The sequence below is a fragment of the Delphinus delphis genome, chromosome 1 (genome assembly GCF_949987515.2).
Source record: "Delphinus delphis chromosome 1, mDelDel1.2, whole genome shotgun sequence".
In the NCBI taxonomy this organism is placed as follows: domain Eukaryota; kingdom Metazoa; phylum Chordata; class Mammalia; order Artiodactyla; family Delphinidae; genus Delphinus; species Delphinus delphis.
Window position 1 is genome coordinate 166,541,051 of NC_082683.1, and position 22,777 is coordinate 166,563,827.

The 22,777-nt window shown below is 40.0% G+C and overlaps 1 protein-coding gene and 1 long non-coding RNA gene across 6 annotated transcripts in view; one reads left to right on the forward strand and one right to left on the reverse strand.

Annotated features, from left to right (window-relative positions):
* The window catches only part of SLC30A10 (solute carrier family 30 member 10), a 374,273-nt gene that overhangs the window by 24,310 nt on the left and 327,186 nt on the right, over nt 1-22,777 (forward strand). For 2 of the 5 annotated variants that reach the window (XM_059998230.1, XM_059998263.2), the window contains exons 3-4: nt 2,812-3,051; nt 10,290-17,345. In XM_059998230.1, the coding sequence (XP_059854213.1) occupies nt 2,812-3,051; nt 10,290-10,789 (740 nt within the window). In that variant the 3' untranslated portion in view covers nt 10,790-17,345. Of the gene's footprint in view, nt 1-2,811; nt 3,052-10,289; nt 17,348-22,777 lie in introns of those variants that run through there. The other 3 variants (XM_059998246.1, XM_059998238.1, XM_059998256.1) reach the window with 2 other exon arrangements.
* The window catches only part of LOC132415127 (uncharacterized), a 39,494-nt gene continuing 34,862 nt past the window's right edge, over nt 18,146-22,777 (reverse strand). Inside the window, exons 3-4 of the long non-coding RNA XR_009517093.1 lie at nt 19,824-19,954; nt 18,146-19,361 (exon numbers count right to left, since the gene is read on the reverse strand). This is a non-coding gene — a long non-coding RNA (uncharacterized lncRNA). The remainder of the gene's footprint in view (nt 19,362-19,823; nt 19,955-22,777) is intronic.

Genomic DNA, 22,777 nt, shown 5'->3' on the forward strand with positions numbered 1-22,777 from the left:
CGCAATATCTCAGGAATTTAGCGAAATGAAGCTGTAAGCAGTTTTTCAGACTGAAGGTCATGATAGTTTGGGTTGTAAAATCAATTTAGTAAAGCATGATCAGCATTTTGAAAACTAACTAGAATTGAATGAAATAGAATAGAAAATAGTAATAAGTCCCATGTAAGGATAGGTTTTGTTTTTTCGAGAAACATTTGTTTCAGTGTGTGTTTGTGCCTGGGCTAGGATGCAAAATAAGATTCTTACTGTGGATTATGTGAAAAATAAGTTTGAACACTCTTTTATATAATTCTTAGGATCCGGTAGTGAGATTTCTCAGAAGGAGAACTTGAAACTGGAATGTAGGACTTCGATGGGGCAGGATGCCCAGTGGTTCTCTAGTCATACTATGCAGATTTATATCCCCACACGAACACTTTGTAGCTGTGTGCTCTTAGATAAGTTACTAAGCTACTCTGTGCCTCAGTTTGCTCATTTGTAGAGTGGAGAGAGTAACCACTTTAGAGAGTCCTTAAGAGGACTTAATGTGTAAATACATGCAACATACAACAATGTCTGGTGCATAGATGTTAGCTAGCATTACAGTTATTATAATTAAGTAAAAGGCAGAAGGCACTCTATGTCGTGGGAGTTATGACTGACCAACCAGAAAACTGTTTTTTATCGAGTGCCTAGATTGTATGCCTCCAGTGCTAAAATACAAACAAAGGAAATGCAGGGTACGACCCTCACCTTCATGTTACTTATAGTCTAATGGAGGAAACGAGGCTGACATCCATGAAAAAGAGAATAACAGATGGTCTCAGGCCGTGAAAATGATGTCGAGTGCATATAGGAAATGTTTGGTCTTCATATTTTTATGGTAGTATTTTGTACTGTCCTGGAGAAGGTTAGAGCTTTGATCTTCAGTTCCTCCTGGAGAAACAAGCTGTAGAGACCAACTCTTGGGAACATGTTGAGTTTCTCTTTTTGGCTGAGGACAGGGACTGGGGAGTAAGAAGCCCCCATAGGGGTGGGGTGGGAAGAAGGGGGCACAGAATTTAAAAATGGGACTACTTAATGTATTTATTGAAACGGGACCCTATTACCGTAAGTAAACACTCAGCCAGAAGGAGATGTGGGGATTCTTTTTATTCTTGTATTTTTTTGGTGGCGGGGGGAGGTTGCCACAAACTACATTTAGTGTGTTTACAAAATGCCATTCGACCTATGATGCTACTCAGAATCTTAGAAGTGCTGCCAGGAGGAAGTAGCCTCTTCTAAGTGAAACTATTCAGTTGCAGCCATGAGTGAGTTGTTAGTATTTTGGATGATTATTAATTCTACTGAGTGAATCTGGGATACATGGAGGGTTAATCCGTATACTTTCTTCTATAGCAGCGCCTTGAAAACTTTTATGTGCATTTCAGTCACCTGGGGATCTTATTAAAATGCAGAATCGGGGCTTCCCTGGTGGCACAGTGGTTGGGAGTCCGCCTGCCGATGCAGGGGACGCGGGTTCGTGCCCCGGTCTGGGAAGATCCCACGTGCCGCGGAGCGGCTGGGCCCGTGAGCCATGGCCGCTGAGCCTGCGCGTCCGGAGCCTGTGCTCCGCAACGGGAGAGGCCACAACAGTGAGAGGCCCGCGTATGGCAAAAAAAAAAAAAAAAAAAAAAAGCAGAATCGATTCAATAGATCGGAGGTGGAGCCTGAGATTCTGCCTTTCTCAGAAGCTTCTAGGTGATGTTGGTGCTTCTGGTCTGCAAACCATACTTTGGAAAGAAAGATTCTGATGTTGCTTTCTGTAAAGAAAAAACCTTTGTGTTTATACTTTATAATCCTAACAAATCTCCACTCCATTCACTAACTCCCAGTTCAGTCTGTGTCCAACAAACACCTGGACACTTAGATCTTCTTTAGAATTACATGCTTTCTGTATCATGACCGAAAACTTCCGAAGTGGTTCCCTTAAGTAAAGGCATCCACAATTTTTGTTATTATCTGTAGAATTTAAATGTTATTTTATTGTTACAAAGAGCTCTTTATTTAGTGGGAATGTTGCTGGACACTGTGGAGGACCTCTTAAACCAATGGCAGTTTAAGTGACCACAGGCTAAGTGAGACGTGGGTAAATGCATTTAGGGAAGGGGAAAATGGATCAAGGTAGAGGGAAGACAAAGAATAAATAAATATAAATATTATATTTATCTGTAACAAACCATAATGGAAAAGAATATGACAAAGAATATGTATACCTGAATCACTTTGCTGTACACCAGAAACTGACACAACGTTGTAAATCAACTATACTTCAATTAGGAAAAAAAAGTTTGGGAATTCCCTGGCGGTCCAGTGGATAAGACTCTGTGGTTTTACTGCCGTGGGCCTGGGTTCAATCCCTGGTTGGGGAACTAAGATCCCACAAACCACGTGGCATGGTACCCCCCCCCAAAAAAAAATGTTTGAAGCAATTTAAATCACAGACACCTGTCTGAAAGAAAAAGAAACCATTTGCATAGCGTCTGTTTCCAGCTTGGTGCCCTCTGATGGGTGGTAGGTGGCAGCAATGTGGCACCTTGAACTGGCACAGTCCCTCTTCCCGCAGGTGTCTGCAGCTCAGAATCTTCCTAGGCTGTTCCAGGTTCTCTGGGTCCTGGGACGGTGGCCTGAGGTTTTGTTTTTTGTGCAGAAGTGTCCATTGTTTTTTGCTTTCAAATCCAGCCTGCTATTCTAACTGAACAGAGAACAAATAGCAACAGGTACTCATAGACTTGGGAAGCCAAGTCAGTGAGTGTCACGTGGGCTTTATTGGTCTTTCTTTCTTCCCCGCAGGGGTACTTTTACATGTGATGGGAGATGCCCTGGGGTCGGTGGTTGTGGTGATTACGGCCATCATATTCTACGTGCTTCCCCTGAAGCATGAGGACCCATGTAACTGGCAGTGCTACATTGACCCCAGCCTGACTGTCATCATGGTCATCATTATTTTGTCATCTGCCTTCCCACTCATCAAGGAGACTGCTGCCATTCTGCTGCAGATGGTCCCCAAAGGCGTCAACATGGAAGAGCTGAGTAAGTCATGCAATTCTTATCTTGAACCACTGCCCAGTGACTGTTCTTCAGGCCAAAGGGCCAGCATTATTTCAGAGCAGGGTTTGATTTCTGTATCCTGAAATACTTTAAATCACAACGCAATAGAGACATCCTCACATGTTTTGTAGATGACTGCTGCTACTAAGATGACTCACAGCTCCGAGAACCAAAGGTCCTTTTTAGCCCATCATTCTCTGACTCTACTGCAGATTTTTAAGAATGTGTTGCTTGGGCAATACCTATTCCTGGGCTATTTATTTACCTTCATGTCAAAGATTTATTCTAACTCAGATAAGGCCACTCTGTCCAGGACTTGACTTTATTCCCCCTATTCTGAAAACATGAGTCATTCCTTCCTATTCTAGATCCTGCTTTTTAGTTAACTGATTCTTGTGGGCACACAAGTCACCGTGTATCCTATAACACAGTAAAATGGACCATATTTAAATTCACTCATTCAGTAATGGAATCTGTTTCTTTGCTTTGCTCAAATAGAAGGTCAAACTGTCACTTGAGTTTATGTGCATCTGAGGATAGAACATTTTTATAGACTTTATAGGATGTCTGAATGGGAACTCTCCAGATGTTGGTGAGAAACTGAATGTGCAACTTTAGTTCTAGTGTTTCTAAATGGAGATGAAGTTTTTATAGGAAAAAATATTTTTTCATGAATATTTGCTATTATTCTATCTATCATTACTTCATCAGTGAGCCAGTAAACATGAACTATAGCCCAGGCCCACTATGCAGCTGAAAGTTGGAAGACCTTATTTCATGACAAATAGCTGAAATTAGATTTGATGGGTCTTAATATATTAAACAGCCGTGGATAGCCTTTCCCCCTACAGGCATGATTTACAGTGTGACTGTCCTGCATGCCTACTCTTTGCCCAGTGCTGCAGGCAGAGGACGACGGAGGTAAAAGAGGCTCCGGGGAGCAGATATACCACATCATTTTCCTTCCAGGGGCTTGTTTGCCAATGGAAAAAACAAAAGAAACATATACAAAGCAACTTGTGATATATATTGGCTTATATTGCCTTTTAACAAAATAATACAGATATATTGAAAAGCAGATATTAAAAAAATTAGAGTGTAATAACGATAGGAACACTCTTATGATACTTATTACATGCTAGGTAATATTGTCCAAATGCTTTACTTATATTAACTCATTTTAATCCTTAAAATAAACTTATGAGGTACTGTCATTATCATTCCTAATTTACAGATAAGGAAACCAAGGCACAGAGGGACTGGGTAAATTTTACAAGGTCATGCAGGTAGTAAATGATTAGCTGGGATTCAAACTCTAGCTGGCTACAGGTTGTTCATCATCACTGTTCAATACCATCTTTCTAAATACATACTAATTTTAGAAAGTATGGAAAATATAGAAGAGCCTAAATAAGAAAATAGAAATCTCTTATAATCCTACCACCCAGAAATTACCACTCTTAATATTTTATGTCAGTCATTCAATAAAACAAGACTTAATCTATCTAAAAAAATCATTTTTGTGTGTGTATATATACAATGATGTTTCATTTTTTTAAAAAAAAAAGATAGCAAAATAAGAAGACAGAGAAACACGTAGCAGATGAAGGAGAAAAGTAAAAACCCAGCAGGCCAAACAAATGAAGAGGAAATAGGCAGTCTACCTGAAAAAGAATTCCGAGTAAAGATAGTAAAGATATCCAAAATCTTGGAAATAGAATGAAAAAAATACAAGAAACATTTAACAAGAACCTAGAAGAACTAAAGAGCAAATAAACAATGGTGAGCAACACAATAAATAAAATTAAAAATTCTCTAAAAGGATTCAATAGCAGAATAACTGAGGCAGAAGAACGGATAAGTGACCTGGAAGATAAAATAGTGGAAATAACTTCTGTAGAGCAGAATAAAGAAAAAAGAATGAAAAGAATGAGGACAGTCTCAGAGACCTCTGGGACATTAAATGCACCAACATTTGAATTATAGGGGCCCCAGAAGAAGAAGAGAAAAAGAAAGGGACTGAGAAAATATTTGAAGAGATTATAGTTGAAAAATTCCCTAATATGGGAAAGGAAATATTCAGTCAAGTCCAGGAAGCGCAGAGAGTTCCATAAAGGAAAAATCCAAGAAGAAACACACCAAGACACATATCAAACTATCAAAAATTAAATACAAAAAAAAAATATTAAAAGCAGCAAGGGAGAAGCAACAAATAACACACAAGGGAATCCCCATAAGGTTAACAGCTGATCTTTCAGCAGAAACTCTGCAAGCCAGAAGGGAGTGGCAGAACATATTTAAAGTGATGAAAGGGAAAAACCTACAACTAAGATTACTCTACCCAGCAAGGATCTCATTCAAATTCAACAGAGAAATTAAAACCTTTACAGACAAGCAAAAGCTAAGAGAATTCAACACTACAAAACCAGCTTTACAACAAATTCTAAAGGAACTTCTCTAGACAGGAAACACAGGAGAAGGAAAACACCTACAATAACAGACCCAAAACAATTAAGAAAATGGTAATAAGGGGCTTCCCTGGTGGTGCAGTGGTTGATAGTCCGCCTGCCGATGCAGGGGACATGGGTTCATGCCCTGGCCCGGGAAAATACCACGTGCCGCAGAGTGGCTGGGCCCATGAGCCATGGCCGCTGGGCCTGCACATCTGGAGCCTGTGCTCCGCAATGGGAGAGGCCACAGCAGTGAGAGGCCTGCATACCACAAAAAAAAAAAAAAAGAAAGAAAGAAAATGGTAATAGGAACACACATATCGATAACTACCTTAAATGTAAATGGATTAAGTGCTCCAACCAAAAGACATACACTGGCTGAATGGATACAAAAACAAGACCCATATATATACTGTCTACAAGAGACTCACTTCAGACCAAGGGACACACACAGACTGAAAGTGTGTGGATGGAAAAAGATATTCCATGCAAATGGAAATCAAAAGAAAGCTGGAGTAGCAGTTCTCATATCAGACAAAATAGACTTTAAAATAAATACTATTACAAGAGAAAAAGAAAGACACTACATAATGATCAAGGGATCAATCCAAGAAGAAGATATAACAATTGTGAATATTTATGCACCCAACATAGGAGTACTTCAATACATAAGGCAAATGCTAACAGCCATAAAAGGGGAAATTGACAGTAACACAATCATACTAGGGGACTTTAACACCCCATTTTCACCAATGGACGGATCATCCAAAATGAAAATAAATAAGGAAACACAAGCTTTAAATAACACATTAAACAAGATGGACTTAATTGATATTTATAAGACACTCCATCCAAAAACAACAGAATACACTTTCTTCTCAAGTGCTCATGGAACATTCTCCAGGATAGATCATATCTTGGGTTACAAATGAAACCTTGGTAAACTTAAAAAAATGGAAATCAATCAAGTATCTTTTCTGACCACAACGCTATGAGACTAGATATCAATAACAGGAAAAAACTGTAAAAAAATACAAACACACAGAGGCTAAACAATACACTACTAAATAACAAAGAGATCACTGAAGAAATCAAAGAGGAAATCAACAAATGCCTAGAAACAAATGAGAATGAAAACACGACGACCAAAAACCTATGGGATGCAGCAAAAGCAGTTATAAGAGGGAAGTTTATAGCAATACAATCCTACCTCAAGAAAAAAGAAAAATCTCAAACAAACAATCTAACCTTACACCTAAAGCAATTAGAGAAAGAAGAACAAAAAACTCCAAAGTTAGCAGAAGGAAAGAAATCAGAAATATCAGATCAGAAATAAAGGAAAAACAAATGAAGGAAACAATAGCAAAGATCAATGAAACAAAATAAAAACTAAATAATAAAACCTTTTCCAGGTTCTTTGAGAAGATAAAGAAAACTGATAAACCATTACCCAGACTCAACAAGGAAAAAAGGGAGAAGACTCAAATCAACAGAATTAGAAATGAAAAAGGAGAAGTAACAACTGATGCTGCAGAAATACAAAGGATCATGAGAGATTACTAAAAGAAACTCTGTGCCAATAGAATGGACAACCTGGAAGAAATGGACAAATTCTTAGAAAAGCACAAACTTCCAAGACTGAACCAGGAAGAAATAGAAAATATAAACAGAACAATCACAAGCACTGAACTTGAAACTGTTCTCAGTGGTGAAAAAATGAAACTATTTCCACTAAGATCAGGAACAAGGCAAGGCTGCCCACCCTCACCACTATTATTCAACATAGTTTTGGAAGTTTTAGCCACAGCAATCAGAGAAGAAAAAGAAATAAAAGGAATCCAAATCAGAAGAGAAGAAGTAAAACTGTCACTGTTTGCAGGTGACATGATGCTATATATAGAGAATCCTAAAGATGCTACCAAAAAACTACTAGAGCTAATCAATGAATTTGGTAAAGTAGCAGGATACAAAATTAATGCACAGCAATAGTGTAGCATTCCTCTACACTAATGATGAAAAATCTGAAAGAGAAATTAAGGACACACTCCCATTTACCATTGCAACAAAAAGAATAAAATACCTAGATATAAACCTACCTAAGGAGACAAAAGACCTGTATGCAGAAAACTATAAGACACTGATGAAAGAAATTAAAGATGATACAAACAGATGGAGAGATATACCATGTTCTTGGATTGAAAGAATCAACATTGTGAAAATGGCTCTACTACCCAAAGCAATCTACAGATTCAGTGTAATCCCTATCAAACTACCAGTGGCATTTTTCACAGAACTAGAACAAAAAATTGCACAATTTCTATGGAAACACAAAAGACCCCCAACAGTCAAAGCAATCTTGAGAAAGACAAACAGAGCTGGAGGAATCAGGCTCCCTGACTTCAGACTATGCTACAAAGCTACAGTAAACAAGACAGTATGGTACTGGCACAAAAACAGAAATATAGATCAATGGAACAGGGTAGAAAGCCCAGAGATAAGCCCATGTGCATATGGTCTCCTTATCTTTGGTAAAGGAGGCAAGAATATACAATGGAGAAAAGACAGCCTCTTCAATAAGTGGTGTTGGAAAATCTGGACAGCTACATGTTAAAGAATGAAATTAGAACACTTCCTAACACCATACACAAAAATAAATTCAAAATGGATTAAAGACCTTAACGTAAGACCAGACTCTATGACACTCTTAGAGGAAAACATAGGCAGAACACTCTATGGCATAAATCACAGCAAGATCCTTTTTGACCCACCTCCTAGAGAAGTGGAAATAAAAACAAAAATAAACAAATGGGACCTAATGAAACTTAAAAGCTTTTGCACATCAAAGGAAACCATAAACGAGAGGAAAAGACAACCCTCAGATTGGAGAAAATCTTTGCAAATGGAGCAACTGACAAAGGATTAATCTCGAAAATATATAAGCAGCTCATGCAGCTCAATATCTAAAAAACAAACAAACCAATCCAACAATAGGCCGAAGACCTAAATAGACAATTCTCCAAAGAAGATATTCACGTTGCCAACAAACACATGAAAACATGCTCAACATCATTAATCATTAGAGAAATGCCTGGTGGCGCAGTGGTTGAGAGTCCGCCCGCCGATGCAGGGGACACAGGTTTGTGCCCCGGTCCGGGAAGATCCCACATGCCATGGAGCAGCTAGGCCCATGAGCCATGGCCGCTGAGCCTGGGCGTCTGGAGCCTGTGCTCTGCAACGGGAGAGGCCACAACAGTGAGAGGCCCGCGTACCGCAAAAAAAAAAAAAAAAAAAAAAAAGAGTCAGGTACCACAATGTTCATCGCAGCACTATTTACAATAGCCAGGACATGGAAGCAACCTAAGTATCCATCGACAGATGAATGGATAAAGAAGATGTGGCACATATGTACAATGGAATATTACTCAGCCATAAAAAGAAACTAAATTGAGTTATTTGTAGTGAGGTGGATCGACCTAGACTCTGTCATACAGAGTGAAGTAAGTCAGAAAGAATAAAACAAATACTATATGCTAACACGTATATATGGAATCTAAAAAAAAAATTTCTCAAGAACCTAGGGGCAGGACAGGAGTAAAGATGTAGATGTAGAGAATGGACTTGAGGACATGGGGAGGGGAAGGGTAAGCTGGGACGAAGTGAGAGAGTGGCGTGGACACATATACGCTACCAAATGTAAAATAGATAGCTAGTGGGAAGCAGCCGCATGGCACAGGGAGATCAGCTCTATGCTTTGTGACTACCTAGAGGGGTGGGATAGGGTGGGTGGGAGGGAGGCTCAAGAGGGAGGGGATATGGGGATATATATACGTATAGCTGATTCCCTTTGTTATACAGCAGAAACTAACACAACACTGTAAAGCAATTATACTCCAGTAAAGATGTTAAAAAAAAAAGAGGAAAGAATATCATACCATATATACATTCTAGCTATTTGCTTTTTCACTTAAAAATACATTATATACACTTTCTCATATCCTTAAATATGCAACTTAGTTTTTCACAGCTGTATCATATTCTATCACATAATTGATTTAACGATTTCCATTTTTTTCATTAACACAAAAAGCATTGCCCAAACCAGTCTTGTACATAAATATTTGGTTATTTGTTTCAGTTAAATTCCTAGTGTTAGAATTGCTGGTTAAGGTTTTTGATCCACATTGCCAAATCCCCTTTAAAAAAGGCATCCTTCCTTATATTCCCACGCCAGTCCATCAGAGCATCGAATGCCTTGTAAACTCAACCACCCTGGGCATTTTGTGGGGAGGATTGTTATGAAATTTATTTTCTTGAATTGCTTTTTTTTTTTTTTTTTTGAGGTACGCGCGCCTCTCACTGTTGTGGCCTCTGCTGTTGCGGAGCACAGGCTCCGGACGCGCAGGCTCAGCGGCCATGGCTCACGGGCCAAGCCGCTCCGTGGCATGTGGGATCTTCCCGGACCGGGGCACAAACCCGTGTCCCCTGCATCAGCAGGCGGACTCTCAACCACTGCGCCACCAGGGAAGCCCCTTGAATTGCCTTTTATGGGCTAACAGTGTATGGTAGAGGAATTCAGAGAGGAAGAAGAAGATTATGGGAAAATGTATGGGAAGATGTAGCCATATACGGTACAGCTATTTTGCTTCCTGTTATTCTTAGTAACTACATCATTCTGGTGAGAATGCTTAAGGGGACCCTATCCTCCCGTGGTGGTTCCATGTTTCAAATGGAACCTTCACCTTGGCTATTGTTTTCTCTCCCCTATTCTAGTGAGTAAACTCTCTGCTGTGCCCGGAATTAGCAGTGTCCATGAAGTTCACATCTGGGAACTTATAAGTGGGAAGATCATTGCCACTCTGCACATCAAGTATCAGCAGGATGGGGGAGATCAGGATGCCAGTATAAAAATTCGAGAAATCTTCCACAACACGGGAATCCACAATGTGACCATCCAGTTTGAGAAGGTGGACCTGAAGGGGCCCCTGGGGCAGAAGGACTTGCAGCTGCTCTGCAGCTCACCCTGCATCTCCAAGAGCTGCACCAAGCAGCTGTGCTGTCCCCCCGGGGCACTGCCTCTGGCCCATGTCAATGGCTGTGCCGAGCACAATGGCTGTCCCCCACTGGACTTGTCCCGGAGTGATGGCCTTGGGACACGGCAAACAGCAGAAGTGGCTCTTGAAGTATCTTTGGAAGGTTGTCTGAGTGACCATGGACAAGCTCTTAGCAAATCTCAGGAGGACTCACGTTATGTCAACAGCACACATTTTTAGTTTGGTGCCCTCATCAGTAAGCTGTATAGGCGAGGCACTTTGGAACCACTAGCTGGGCTTGTGGGAAGAGATTTGTGGGTCATAGACTCTGATCACACTCACAGTGTGCACACACTCTGTGTTCAATGAGGGTTTTGGCTGTTTGGGATGTTAGTTGAACTTGTCTGTTAATTTTTATGTGACCGAGAACCCTTTTACATTATCCTGGGTGTTTCATGCTGCTCTTCAACAGTTTTGTGTGAACATTTATTTTCCGAAGCAAATGCACTAGTATACATATCAGGGACATTGAAGGCTGGAACTCAATAATTGTGGACACAGGATTCAAAGTAGTTTTTGTTTGGAATTGCTTAGAACAGCCAGCTGACTCTCAGGTGAGCTCATAGCCAAGCACATCAAACAAAAACTTAAGAACCATAATAGCTCTATTCTTTTCTATTCCACTGGGAGATCATAAAAGAGGAAAGTTAAGTAGTCCTATAACTGCAGAAATTTTTTTCTTTGACTAATTTTTGAATAAACGTAAAACGAATACCTAGTAAGGTAGAAAATACTCTCCGAACATTAGAGGATGTCAGGTTTATTGGGGGTGGGGAAAGGCAGGAAGAAAATGCATTTTGATGATTTCTTCATTTTGAGAGGTAGAGAGAAAAAGACTTTCTGCTGTGAACTGAACTGCAGCTATAGGATGCTTCAAATGTTCAAATACATAAGATGCTTTTTTTTTTCACTTGGAAGTGTGGGAATATTTCTACTCCTTTAAGTATGACACAGTACCTATATACTGTCTTTTAGAGTCAGTCTAGTTAGAACTGTTTTCATTTATTGCTTATTAATGATTTACTTATTTGCCCAAATTTCCCTTCAGTCTTCTTTTATATGATCACATTGATCTACGTAGCATTTACCAGGAGAAAATGAGTATTCTCGGGATAGGAGAATATATGGCATTGAGTATGCATTCTTGCCCAAAAGATAAGCTAGATTGACTTTCCTTTAATTAGACATATTTTAAGGTACTTACTATAGTTGCCAACTAGTAATTTAATGGAAAAGTGTATGTCCAAGGGAGAAATGAGAATTAATTAAATTGCTGCCTTTAATGTGTTTCAAGGAGCTTACCTTTTTCTTTTATGTCTCTTGACCCATATTATCAAGTTCATACATCTATTAGAATCTGATTTTCGTCCCATGTACTAGAGAAACATCTGACATGAATTTAACAAACTGTTTAGGCAGCAATATTTTCACCAGAACAGTCTCAAAATAAGTATAAGAAAACGGGAGGTACCTTGCTAAAGAACTAGAATTTTTTTTTTTTTTTTCGGTACCCGGGCCTCTCACTGTTGTGGCCTCTCTCATTGCGGAGCGCAGGCTCAGTGGCCATGGCTCACGGGCCCAGCCGCTCCGCAGCATGTGGGATCTTCCCGGACTGGGGCACGAACCCGTGTCCCCTGCATCGGCAGGCGGACTCTCAACCACTGCTGCCACCAGGGAAGCCCTAGAATCTTTTTTGATGGGTTGCAAAAGTGACTGAAAAAGATCATCCCTCAGGCTGTAAGCATTGAGTCTGTGCAGTTTAGAATCTTCACAGTTCTCATCAGAAATGCTGGATTGGGAACAGAAAAAGCACCCACATTTTTCAACACAAACACCATTTAAAAAACTGTGTCTTAGTTTTAAATTCTAAGGCTGAAATAAAGAAGCAACTGTGATCAGTAGAATAGGAAAATTTTTATTCCTTGAAAATTTATTATCCGAGTTTAAATTGGCCATGAATTAGGTAAATAGAAAAATGCCTAAATATGTTTTTATCCCTAGGATTTTATTAAGTATATATACTTAATAGTATTATATAGTATGTACTATAGCTATTATATAGTATGTACTTAATAGCTAAATAGTATTATATAGTATGTACTTAATAGCTAAAATGGGGGTAGATATAAGGCAACAGTTTTACTTTTAATATTGAAAGCATGGCATGTACTCACACAAAACAGAGGATTCTCTGTGAAACTCACCACAGTAAAATGTGGACCAAATTCTCTTGTATAAATGTTGGTTGAGATACACTGATTGGAGCCAAAGAAGAAATGTCTCTCACTTCCAGATTTGAAGGTCTAATTTGATTTCATATCATTCTGCTTTTATTAAAAGGGAAAATTTATAATTTTATAGTTTTTGTGCAGCTGGGTAAAGGAATGCATATTAGTTTACATCCAAATAATGTTCTTTAATTAATCTCTAAAGTATTTTTCTGGAAAGGAAAAGGCTCTTAATTCCAACATAATTAAATCTAACCTCAGAAAATTATCTCGATGGACATTTACGAACATACCAAATTATGGAGTGCAGTCAATGTGAAATAGTACCTTTTGAAGACAGTTGGGCTCGGTGTGTTTAAGAATGTCCAAATAAGCTAATTAAGTGCAATATTTTTCTATCGGGTTAGGTGCTTGCATTGGCCACTCAGGCACCGTGATGCCTGCTGTATGGTGTTTTTACTTGGGTTTTACTCTCCCTTTAGTTGTCCTGCATTTTAATTCTCCCAAGGAAACATAAAAATTTTCTTTTTTCCTTTGAATGGGCCTTGCAAAGTGGCAGTGGTGCCTAAACAACACTGTTTTTTTTCCTGAGATTACAAAAATACTGCTACTCAGTTTCGCGTTCCTGTGTGCATAGGTTAGTTCCAGAAAATTCTCTCTCTTTTTTTTAGGAACTGAAAATAAGTTTTTAAGAGTCTAGGGAATCCTCTGGGTGTCAGATCAGGACCAGCCATCAGGTGTTCTAACCTGGGGATGAGGGATAGCCTCCTATTTCTATGGAAAGAGTCCTTTCCGCATTATTTCAGCACCAGCTATAGGAAAAACTAAGTCTACTTTTATTTTCCAACTTTCAACTCTGTTTGTGAAAATAGAAGTTACGTTTTTTATCATGATATTTGTCCATTATGAATACCCGTGGGGCTACCAGGTTCCATTGTTGACAGAAAAAAAATTATCCTTTTAATTTTTTGATCAATAAAATAGGGAGACATTGAGGAAGAATTTAGAATACTCTCCATGTTTAGTTACTTTTTTTCCTTCTTTCTTTCTTTTTTTTTTTTTTTTTTTTTGCCACCAGCTGGCCAAACTCTAGTGGAGGTAAATCAGGAACTTCAAAGTTCAGTAGGAATGGGTGCTTTGAATGTCAAAGAAATCACTGGGGTAGATTTTGGATTGTAATAAACTGCCTTTTGAGGTAGCAAGAGCTTTTGCTATGCTTCTTCAATCTCCTTGTCCTTGACATTTGAACTGGGTAACTCCTTGTTGTGTGGGGCTGTCTTGGCCTTGTAGGATTTTTAGCAGCTTCTCTTGGCTTCTACCCCCTAGATGCCAGTAGCATCCCCTCAAGTTGTGACAACCAACAATGTCCGCAGACATTGCCACAGGTCCCCTGGGGAGCAGAATAGCCCCTAGTTCTGAGCCACTGACTTAACCTACGGGACCTTGAGGGATATTGTTGATGAAAGCCCTTCCAGGGCCCAATAATCCTTTTAATATAATCACTCTGCAGAATTTGATCTTTAAAAAAATATTTTTAAAGTCTAGATAAAACTATTTATAAAAATACAGTCGTCTTTAGAAGGGGTTACATCAGCACAGTTGATTCTTGGAGTTAAGGGGTTTAATTTCCTACCAATTTTAAACTTGATGATATTTTTTTGTTACTGGTTTCTGACAAACAGCGCATCTTAGTGCTATGACAAATTCGGATGTTAAAAACATTTTTTTATTGTCCATGACTCACTTAATCCTTTGCCAAATCATATCCATTTTTTTCCAAGAGTACAAAATACATTTCCCGTTTTTAAATTACCCCGTGTGTAATGTATCTTCACACTCTTGCAATTAAAGATCGCAAAAAAGACTGGTTTAAAAAAAACGACGAAACGCAACCTAATTTGGGTTTCTAATGTAGGCTGAGTAAGCATGCCTATTGTATAGCCCTTGTCGTTCACTTGATAAATTGTCATCTATTTGTGCTTCTGAGTGTATTCACATGTGATTAGCCACAGGAATAAAACAGGAATGAAGCTGTTGAATCGGGGAAGTAGCTGCTCAAATGGAACTTGCATCAGACCCTCATCCTCACTGTGATCTCAATGTCCTTATGAATTTGGAGTTTAGCTAATGAAAATGTGCATCTTTTTCTGGAACTTTTCAGGTGTTTCATTCGGGACTTTTTTGTTTATGTGGAACTTTCTTGCTTATTGCTGGATGGATCAGTGGGCTCCTCTTGGTACAAAGCCAGGCCAGAGACACTGAACCTCCTCTGGATTCTGATGGGAATAATCTGGAAAGGATGATGATTTTCAAGGGAGAATAACCCCTTCCTGGAGGTCTGAAATTATGTTACAGTATTGTGGAGTTTTGTTGCTTAAAGTCTTCCTTCTGTCCTCACAGGTGATTTTGCCAAAGTATAATTGTCACATTTGGGGGAATTATTAAAACCCTAAGACACAAAGTTTCAATAACTCATTGCTAATTGCATGTGAAGTCCCCCAGTGATGTATGCACAGACGCATACCTTTAAAAGTGAAGATGTTCAATGGTGCTATCAATAAAAAGTTTTTAAAATAAATATATGACTGAGAGATGTTTGTGAAAATTAAACCGATAACGCAAAGTAGCTGAACGCATTTTGTCTTTGTCACTTACTCTATAGTCAGTTTCCACTCAGTAACTCCGTGGATTGATTTTAATAATTCTGTCTCCATTTCACACCCCTCTGCCACTCTCCACTCTTGGCAGAAATGTCACCAATTGACCCAGCTACCTTACTTACTGTAACCTGGACTGATCTGGTTTTCTAGTGGGGGCTACCCAATGGGTTTGTGTATGAGGGGAGCTCCTGGGATTTAGGGAATGGTGAGAGGTTAGGTTTTTTTGGGGAGAGACCGTATAGATCTGAAAATCTCTCCAATGAATTGACTGGCATCTTTATGACTATTGAATAAGGGGAACAGTCTTCCATTTCTTTCAATTGCTTTTATGCTACCCATCAGTCAACTGATTAATAGACTTATACTTATTGTAAACCATGTACAAGTGCTTCTTGCCTCTAAGGAGTTTATAATCTATATGTGCAAAAGGCAGTCCACCTTTGTGGGAGTTTAAAGAGAGCTACCTGTAGCCTGGATGGCCGGGGAGTGGGGGGATCTTGTGCTGGACGGGTTCTGGTGCTCAAATGTGCACATTCTAAGCCCTGGGCAGCATCTGCAAAAGGAGAGGGTTACATAATATTTCATGACCATTAGCTTCCTTCAGCAGTAAGAGTCTGGAGTATGGAGCAGAGGTGAAAGTACTCAGTACTCTAGGGCTTAGGCTTCAGAATCTCTGACTACTCCATTTAAGAGAGAACCCAGCCTCTCCCTGTGTCTCTTACCTTCCTTAATGTTTCTTCGTAGCACTGTCGCTTGCTAACATTATATTACGCATTTGTTTATTTCCTGTCTCTCCAAGTAGAATAAGGCTTTGTATAATCCACCACTGTGTTCTTCAGCCTCTATCCCAGTGCTTGGAACAGTGCCACAGTACCTGGCACATGAACGAATGAATGAATGAATAGGTTCAGCACTTGGTGTTCCTGGTTGGAGGCTTTGGACAAATCATTTAACTTCACTGTGCTTCAGTTTTCTTATCTATAAATGAGGTTAATGATGAAAGCCTGTGTTATCTTCCTTACAGGGTTATTGTAGGAATCCTAGGAGATCAAATAGGTGAGAGCAGAGTTAAGTGTCAATGGATTTTATTATCTTATGCTTTCCATCTGACGTTCGCATCCTTCCTGCTCTTATCCCACCTCCTCTCATCTCTGTAATCCCATTTTGTCAGTTAAATACCCCTTAAAGCTAAATGGCACTAAACAGTGGTGCTGTCAACACGGGTAAAAGTGAAGAGGAGAGAATGAAGAGTCAAGCACAGCGCAAAAGATTTCCATTTGAAACTAGCCTTGGGGTAGTTCAGTGGGTGAAGAAACAGGGAGAGGACAACCCATCTGGAGAGCTGAGACTTCATTCTCTAAGGCAGCAGGCGCTAAGCTTTTGTAGGAGGGATGTTGGAGGGTGCAGATTGGGGAAATACCAGGAACAAAGTTTTTTGGTGAAACGATTTTATGCAGACATCTTCCCCACCACGATCTATGCTGCTCTGTGTTCAGCAGACCTACCACCTCATCTCCTGCCTCACGCAGGATCTTGAGCCCCAGGAGCTGTTGCTAAGGACTCCCTGGGGATGTCCCATGGGAGTCTACAGACATCCCACATTCGCTGGGAGTTTACCCCAATTCTTTTTTTCTCTAATGAAGTATGGTTGATTTACAATGTTGTGTTAATTTCTGTTGTACAGCAAGGTGATTCAGTTATTCATGTATATATACATTCTTTTTTAAAATATTCTTTTCCATTATGGTTTATCATAGGATACTGAACGCAGTTCCTTGTGCTGTACAGTAGGACCTTGTTGTTTATGCATTGTATATATAATCGCTTACATCTGCTAATCCCAACCTCCCACTCCATCCCTCCCCCAACCCCCTCCCTCCTGGCAACCACAAGTCTGTTCTCTATGTCTGTGAGTCTGTTTCTGTTTTGTACATAGGTTTATTTGTGCCATATTTTAGATTCCAAATACAAGTGATATCATATGGTATTTGTCTTTCTCTTTCTGACTTATTTCACTTAGAATGATCATCTCTAGTTGCATCCATGTTGATGCAAATGGCATTATTTCGTTCTTTTGTTATGGCTGAGTGGTATCCATTGTATATATGCACCACATCTTCTGTATCCATGAGTTTAGCCCAATTCTAAAATCACCGTTCCGTGATGCTCTTCTGTTGGTTTTAGTGGGAGCATTCTGCCCACAATCCCTCCTCCATGCTCCTCTCCCCAGACCAGCTGGAACCTTGCTGCCACATTTAATACCACCTTCCCTCTCATCCTGTGTCGAACTAATCTTTACGCTCAATTAATGTTCCCTTCAAAGGACTCTTGACATCAGCCCCTCCTTTTCTATTCCTGTCCCATTTCTTGGGCGCAGCGTTAACACCTCACACCTGTGCTGGTGCAGAAAGCTGACCAGCCTTGAACTTCCTGTCGACCCTCTTGTTTCCCTCTGCTCCAGGAAGAGGACAAACTCCTCAGCCTGTCACCAAAGCCCCCTTTGCCCCGCTGGGCCCCAGCAAGCTTTATCTTCTTCAGCAGACAATAAGAGCACCAAGATAACCTAAGGAAGTTAGAACGTGAGGGGGTGTAATGGTGGTTCCTTGTGGACTGGTAAATGGAGTTTTGTATGAGTTGGGGAGTGACTATCACACAGTAGCCTGTTCTGTTTACCCTAAAAAGGCATTTTCACTTTTTTGAGTTTTGAATGAGACTAGCCAAGTGATTTCCTTTCTGCTTTCTCTCTCTCTCTCTCTTTTTTTTTCTGATTCCTTCCTTTTCTATGTTAGCATGTCACTTTGCCCCAAAGGGTGATTTTCTGTGGATGACAAACTGCCGCTCTTCCAGCCCTAGTGTCCTGATTCAGGAGCACGCTCTGAAATGAATACATTCCATGCAGGGAAATAGAGCCACGATCTCACTCATTTTTGTAAGGCAGAAGGATGGTGGACTTCCTTTTGTCTCATACTTGAACCGTATGTTCACAGAGGTGGCTGTACCATTATAATAAGCTCCCATATAGAGTCACAATATTTGGTACATCACACTGGTTCTTTTAGGCTTGGAGATGCAGATGTAATTTTCATGGAATTTTTAACCACAGGGCTGGGTGGGTTTTTTGCCTGCATTTTCTCAGGGGAGGGAGGGGAAGGAGGAGGTATAAATTCTTAGAGTGGCTGGTGTCGATATGTGCTTGCAGCGGTGATGATAAAAACCAGGTCTTCTATCTGCCTCAGAAACCTGGGACCTGTGCTGGGCTGTGAGTGTGTGGCTGTAATCTGGTGTTCAAAAGTATTTAGAAAAAACGAATATGACACTTTTAGAAGGAGTGATGCCTGAAGCTTTGCTTTATAGCTTTTGCTTTCTATTGTCAAAACTTGCACAGCAGAGGGCTTCCTAAATGGGGAGACGGGATCTGGCCCATGGCCTGACCAAATCTAGGTTATAGAAAAGGGCTTTCCATGAGGGTGAGAGGAATTGGGAGATTGGGATGGACACATATACACTATTGATACTATGTATAAAATAGATAACTAATGAGAACCTACTGTATAGCTCAGGGAACTCTACTCAGTGCTCTGTGGTTACCTAAATGGGAAGGAAATCTAAAAAAAGAGGGGATATATGTATACATATAGCTGATTCATTTTGCTGTACACTAGAAACTAACACACCATTGTAAAGCAACTATACTCCAATAAAAATTAATTAATGAAAAAAGAAAAGGGGTTTCCAGAGAGATTTTATTATAAGAATTAACATACGCTATGAAGTATAGCTTGGAGTTTGAGCGTTCTGGCTCTGGGGTCTGCCTGCTGTCAACTCCCAGCTCCACCAGCTGCTTGACCTCAGGAAGTCCACTATCTGTGAATAAAAAAAGTTTCCTGAGCCTCATTTTTACCATCTGTAAAAGTGGAGAAAGTCTTAATTCCTGCCTCATGAGATTTTGGGGAGGATTAACAGCGATGGTCCCCGTGGAGTACCCAGCACAGAGCCCGGATCTATAAATGCTCTTAGGAATGCTAGGCCTTCTTTAAACTACCAACTTTAATAAGTAAGATTTCAAGAGTTAGTCTTCTTTTTGACTCACCACTCACAGTGGAAATGCCAAAATGTATAGCGTAGACCAGCCTTGAGTGTCGGCACCCAATTAGATTTTAAACGTCTTGAGGGCAGAGGCCATATTCCACTATTTCACCAAAGAACAATATAGACTTGATCACATGACCGAAAAATCCCAAGGCACCTTGTTCCTAGGAAAGCGAAATTGACACAATGCTGAAGGGCTTCAGTGGATTACCAGGGCCCTATTCTGCAGGACCTCACCTCCCAACCAAGTTGGTGTCTCCAACAAGAGCTTTATGGAGGGGTCCTGGGTCCAGGTTCCAGTCGGAAGCAGTGAGGGCTTCAGCTCCACGGCTGTCACTGCCTTTCAGCCACAGACCACCAGGACACACCTGTGGATAAATAATAAAACAAATGGGTTTTAACGTTCAATGTAGGGAGGGAACTGTCCACCATGGGGAACCATGAAGCATCTTAGCAAGAGCGTGTTCACAAGGATTTGTTACAGCATCTGGGCTGTGTTGGCTGATCTGGGGGAGGATTCAAGGAAGGGGGGCTTTGCCCTGGATTAGATGCTGCCGGCAAGTGGGATAATTCTATGACTGGGTGTCTTAATAAATTCTGTCTATAAGGTGAGGGGAATGAAGCGAGGCTTCAGTTTCAATTGGTAAAGAACAGCAGTCATTCATATTATCCTGGGTAGGGGGATGTCCAGTATTTCTCTGGCTGGCAGAGCGCTCTTATTTTTATCTGAGCTTAAGATCAGAGGGCAGAGTGGCTTCTTGTCTGGTGCTCATGTCCTGAGACATTGTGTTCAACAGAACACTCTGACTTAGCCGTGAGCGCCAGGCCAATCCTAGCAACATCAAGGCCGAGCTGTGTCAGTTGCAGAAGTCAGGGGACCTGCTTGTCTCTTTTTCATATTTTCAGTACGTCACATATTTGTTGATGCATTTTAATGAAGCAGGCTATGAGCGTTTAAATCCTGTTTTGAAGGTCACTTAGAAGCTGTGTGACCCTGGGCAAGTTACTTCACCTCTTGGAGTGTCAGTATCCTCCAAACTTTTCGATGTGAGGTATGATACCTACTCCCAGGAGTGCTGTGAAAATAAAATGAGATCATGCATGTTCCTGGCAAAGACTCAGTGACTTTAAAATGTTAGCTGTTTTTATTGAGCCCCTCTATGTATATATCTGCCTCCATGACTGTCTCATTTTTAGGACATGAATCAAATGCACTTTCTCCTTTTGCCTCATTTTATTTCCTTGCATCATGGGACTATTAAAAAAATCCTTTAAGAAAAGGGAACGCTCCTACGCTATTGGTGGGAATGTAAATTGGTGCAGCCACTATGGAGAACAGTAGGGAGGTTCCTTAAAAAACTAAAAATAGAGCTACCATATGATCCAGCAATCCCACTACTGGGCATATATCTGGAGGAAAACATGGGTTTCAGAGGATACATGTACCCCAATGTTCATTGCAGTGCTGTTTACAATAGCCAAGACATGGGAGCCACCTAACTGTCCATCGACAGATGAATGAATAAAGAAGATGTGGTGCATATATGCAATGGAATATTACTCAGCCATTAAAAAGAATGAAATAATGCCATTTGCAGCAACATGGATGGACCTAGAGATTGTCATACTAAGTGAAGTAAACCAGAAAAAGACAAATATCACATGATATCACTTATATGAGGAATCTAAAAAAATGATACAAATGAACTTGTCTACAAAACAGAAACAGACTCACAGAGTTAGAGAATGAACTTATGGTTACCAGAGGGGAAGGGTGGCGGGGAGGGATAGATTGGGAGTTTGGGATTGACATGTACACACTGCTATATTTAAAATAGGTAACCAAAAAGGACCTAATGTAAAACACTGTTGTCTTTTTAATTAATATGTGCAAATCAACATCCAATTTCTCTTATTAAGGTAGATTTCTTGTAGCTGTTTATGTTATTATGAAGAGGGAAAATATATTGGCCTAGTTTTCTGATTTTCCTCTTAAAGCAGAAAGCCATTTTTTTTGCTTTAGTTATAAAGAAGAGGGGGAATACATGATAAAGTAACTGGCTTGATTTCTCTTTCATTTTACACAGCTTCTGAACATCTAATTGTTTTTAGTTGTCTAAATAAAATGCCTCTAAAACAAACAAAAACCAAACAAAATCCTTTAAATATCATGCTTAGAAGACTTGCTAGATGCCTAAGGTGATTTCTTCTTTTGTGGTCACTCCTAGGAAATACTCTTCATGTCACTGCCGCCATCACTACTGCTGTAACCAATAAGATGGTGTCAAATAATCAGGGCTAGAGAGTCTGGCTAACGTGTGTGTCCTAGCATGGGCTGTCACACAGCTTCTCAGTGGCTAGACGGTTACCCAAATACTCAGGTAACTATCTGTCAAACATCAATACATGAATGAATGAAGGGAGGTAAATGGTGAAGTGTGGTTCACCTCTCACCCCACAGTCTGTCAAGTAGGTATTTTCTTTCTCTTTTTACACCAACGTTCAAATGAAGCTCTGATATACAGTTTATAAGTCACTTCAGTGCTCAACACTTCACCGCAAAGAATGCCCTGGGTGAGATATCTGTGGTTTCCAACAATGTTGGCCTCCTATCTCCTCTTTACAGTGTCCTGGACTTGGACTTCCACGCCCACATATGTTTCAGGCCATCACATTTGAAACAGATGTTTTGAGCCCCATTGCTCATATGCTAAGATAGTGTCTTTTGTTATTTGGGAGTTCTCTTTTTAAAAATTTTTATTGGAGTATAGTTGATTTACAATGTTGTGTTAGTTTCTGCTGTACAGCAAAGTGAATCAGTTATACACATACATATATCCACTCTTTTAGATTCTTTTCCCATATAGGCCATTACAGAGTATTGAGTAGTTCCCTGTGCTCTACAGTAGGTCCTTATTAGTTATCTATTTTATATATAGTAGTGTGTATATGTCTATCCCAATCTCCCAATTTATCCCCCCCCCACTTTCCCCCTGGTAACCATAGATTGTTTTCCACATCTGTGACTCTATTTCTGTTTTGTAAATAAGTTCATTTGTACCATTTTTTTTGGATTCCACATATAAGCAATATCATATGATATCTGTCTTTCTCTGTGTGACCTCCTTCACTCAGTATGATAATTTCTAGGTCCATCCATGTTACTGCAAATGGCATTACTTCATTCTTTT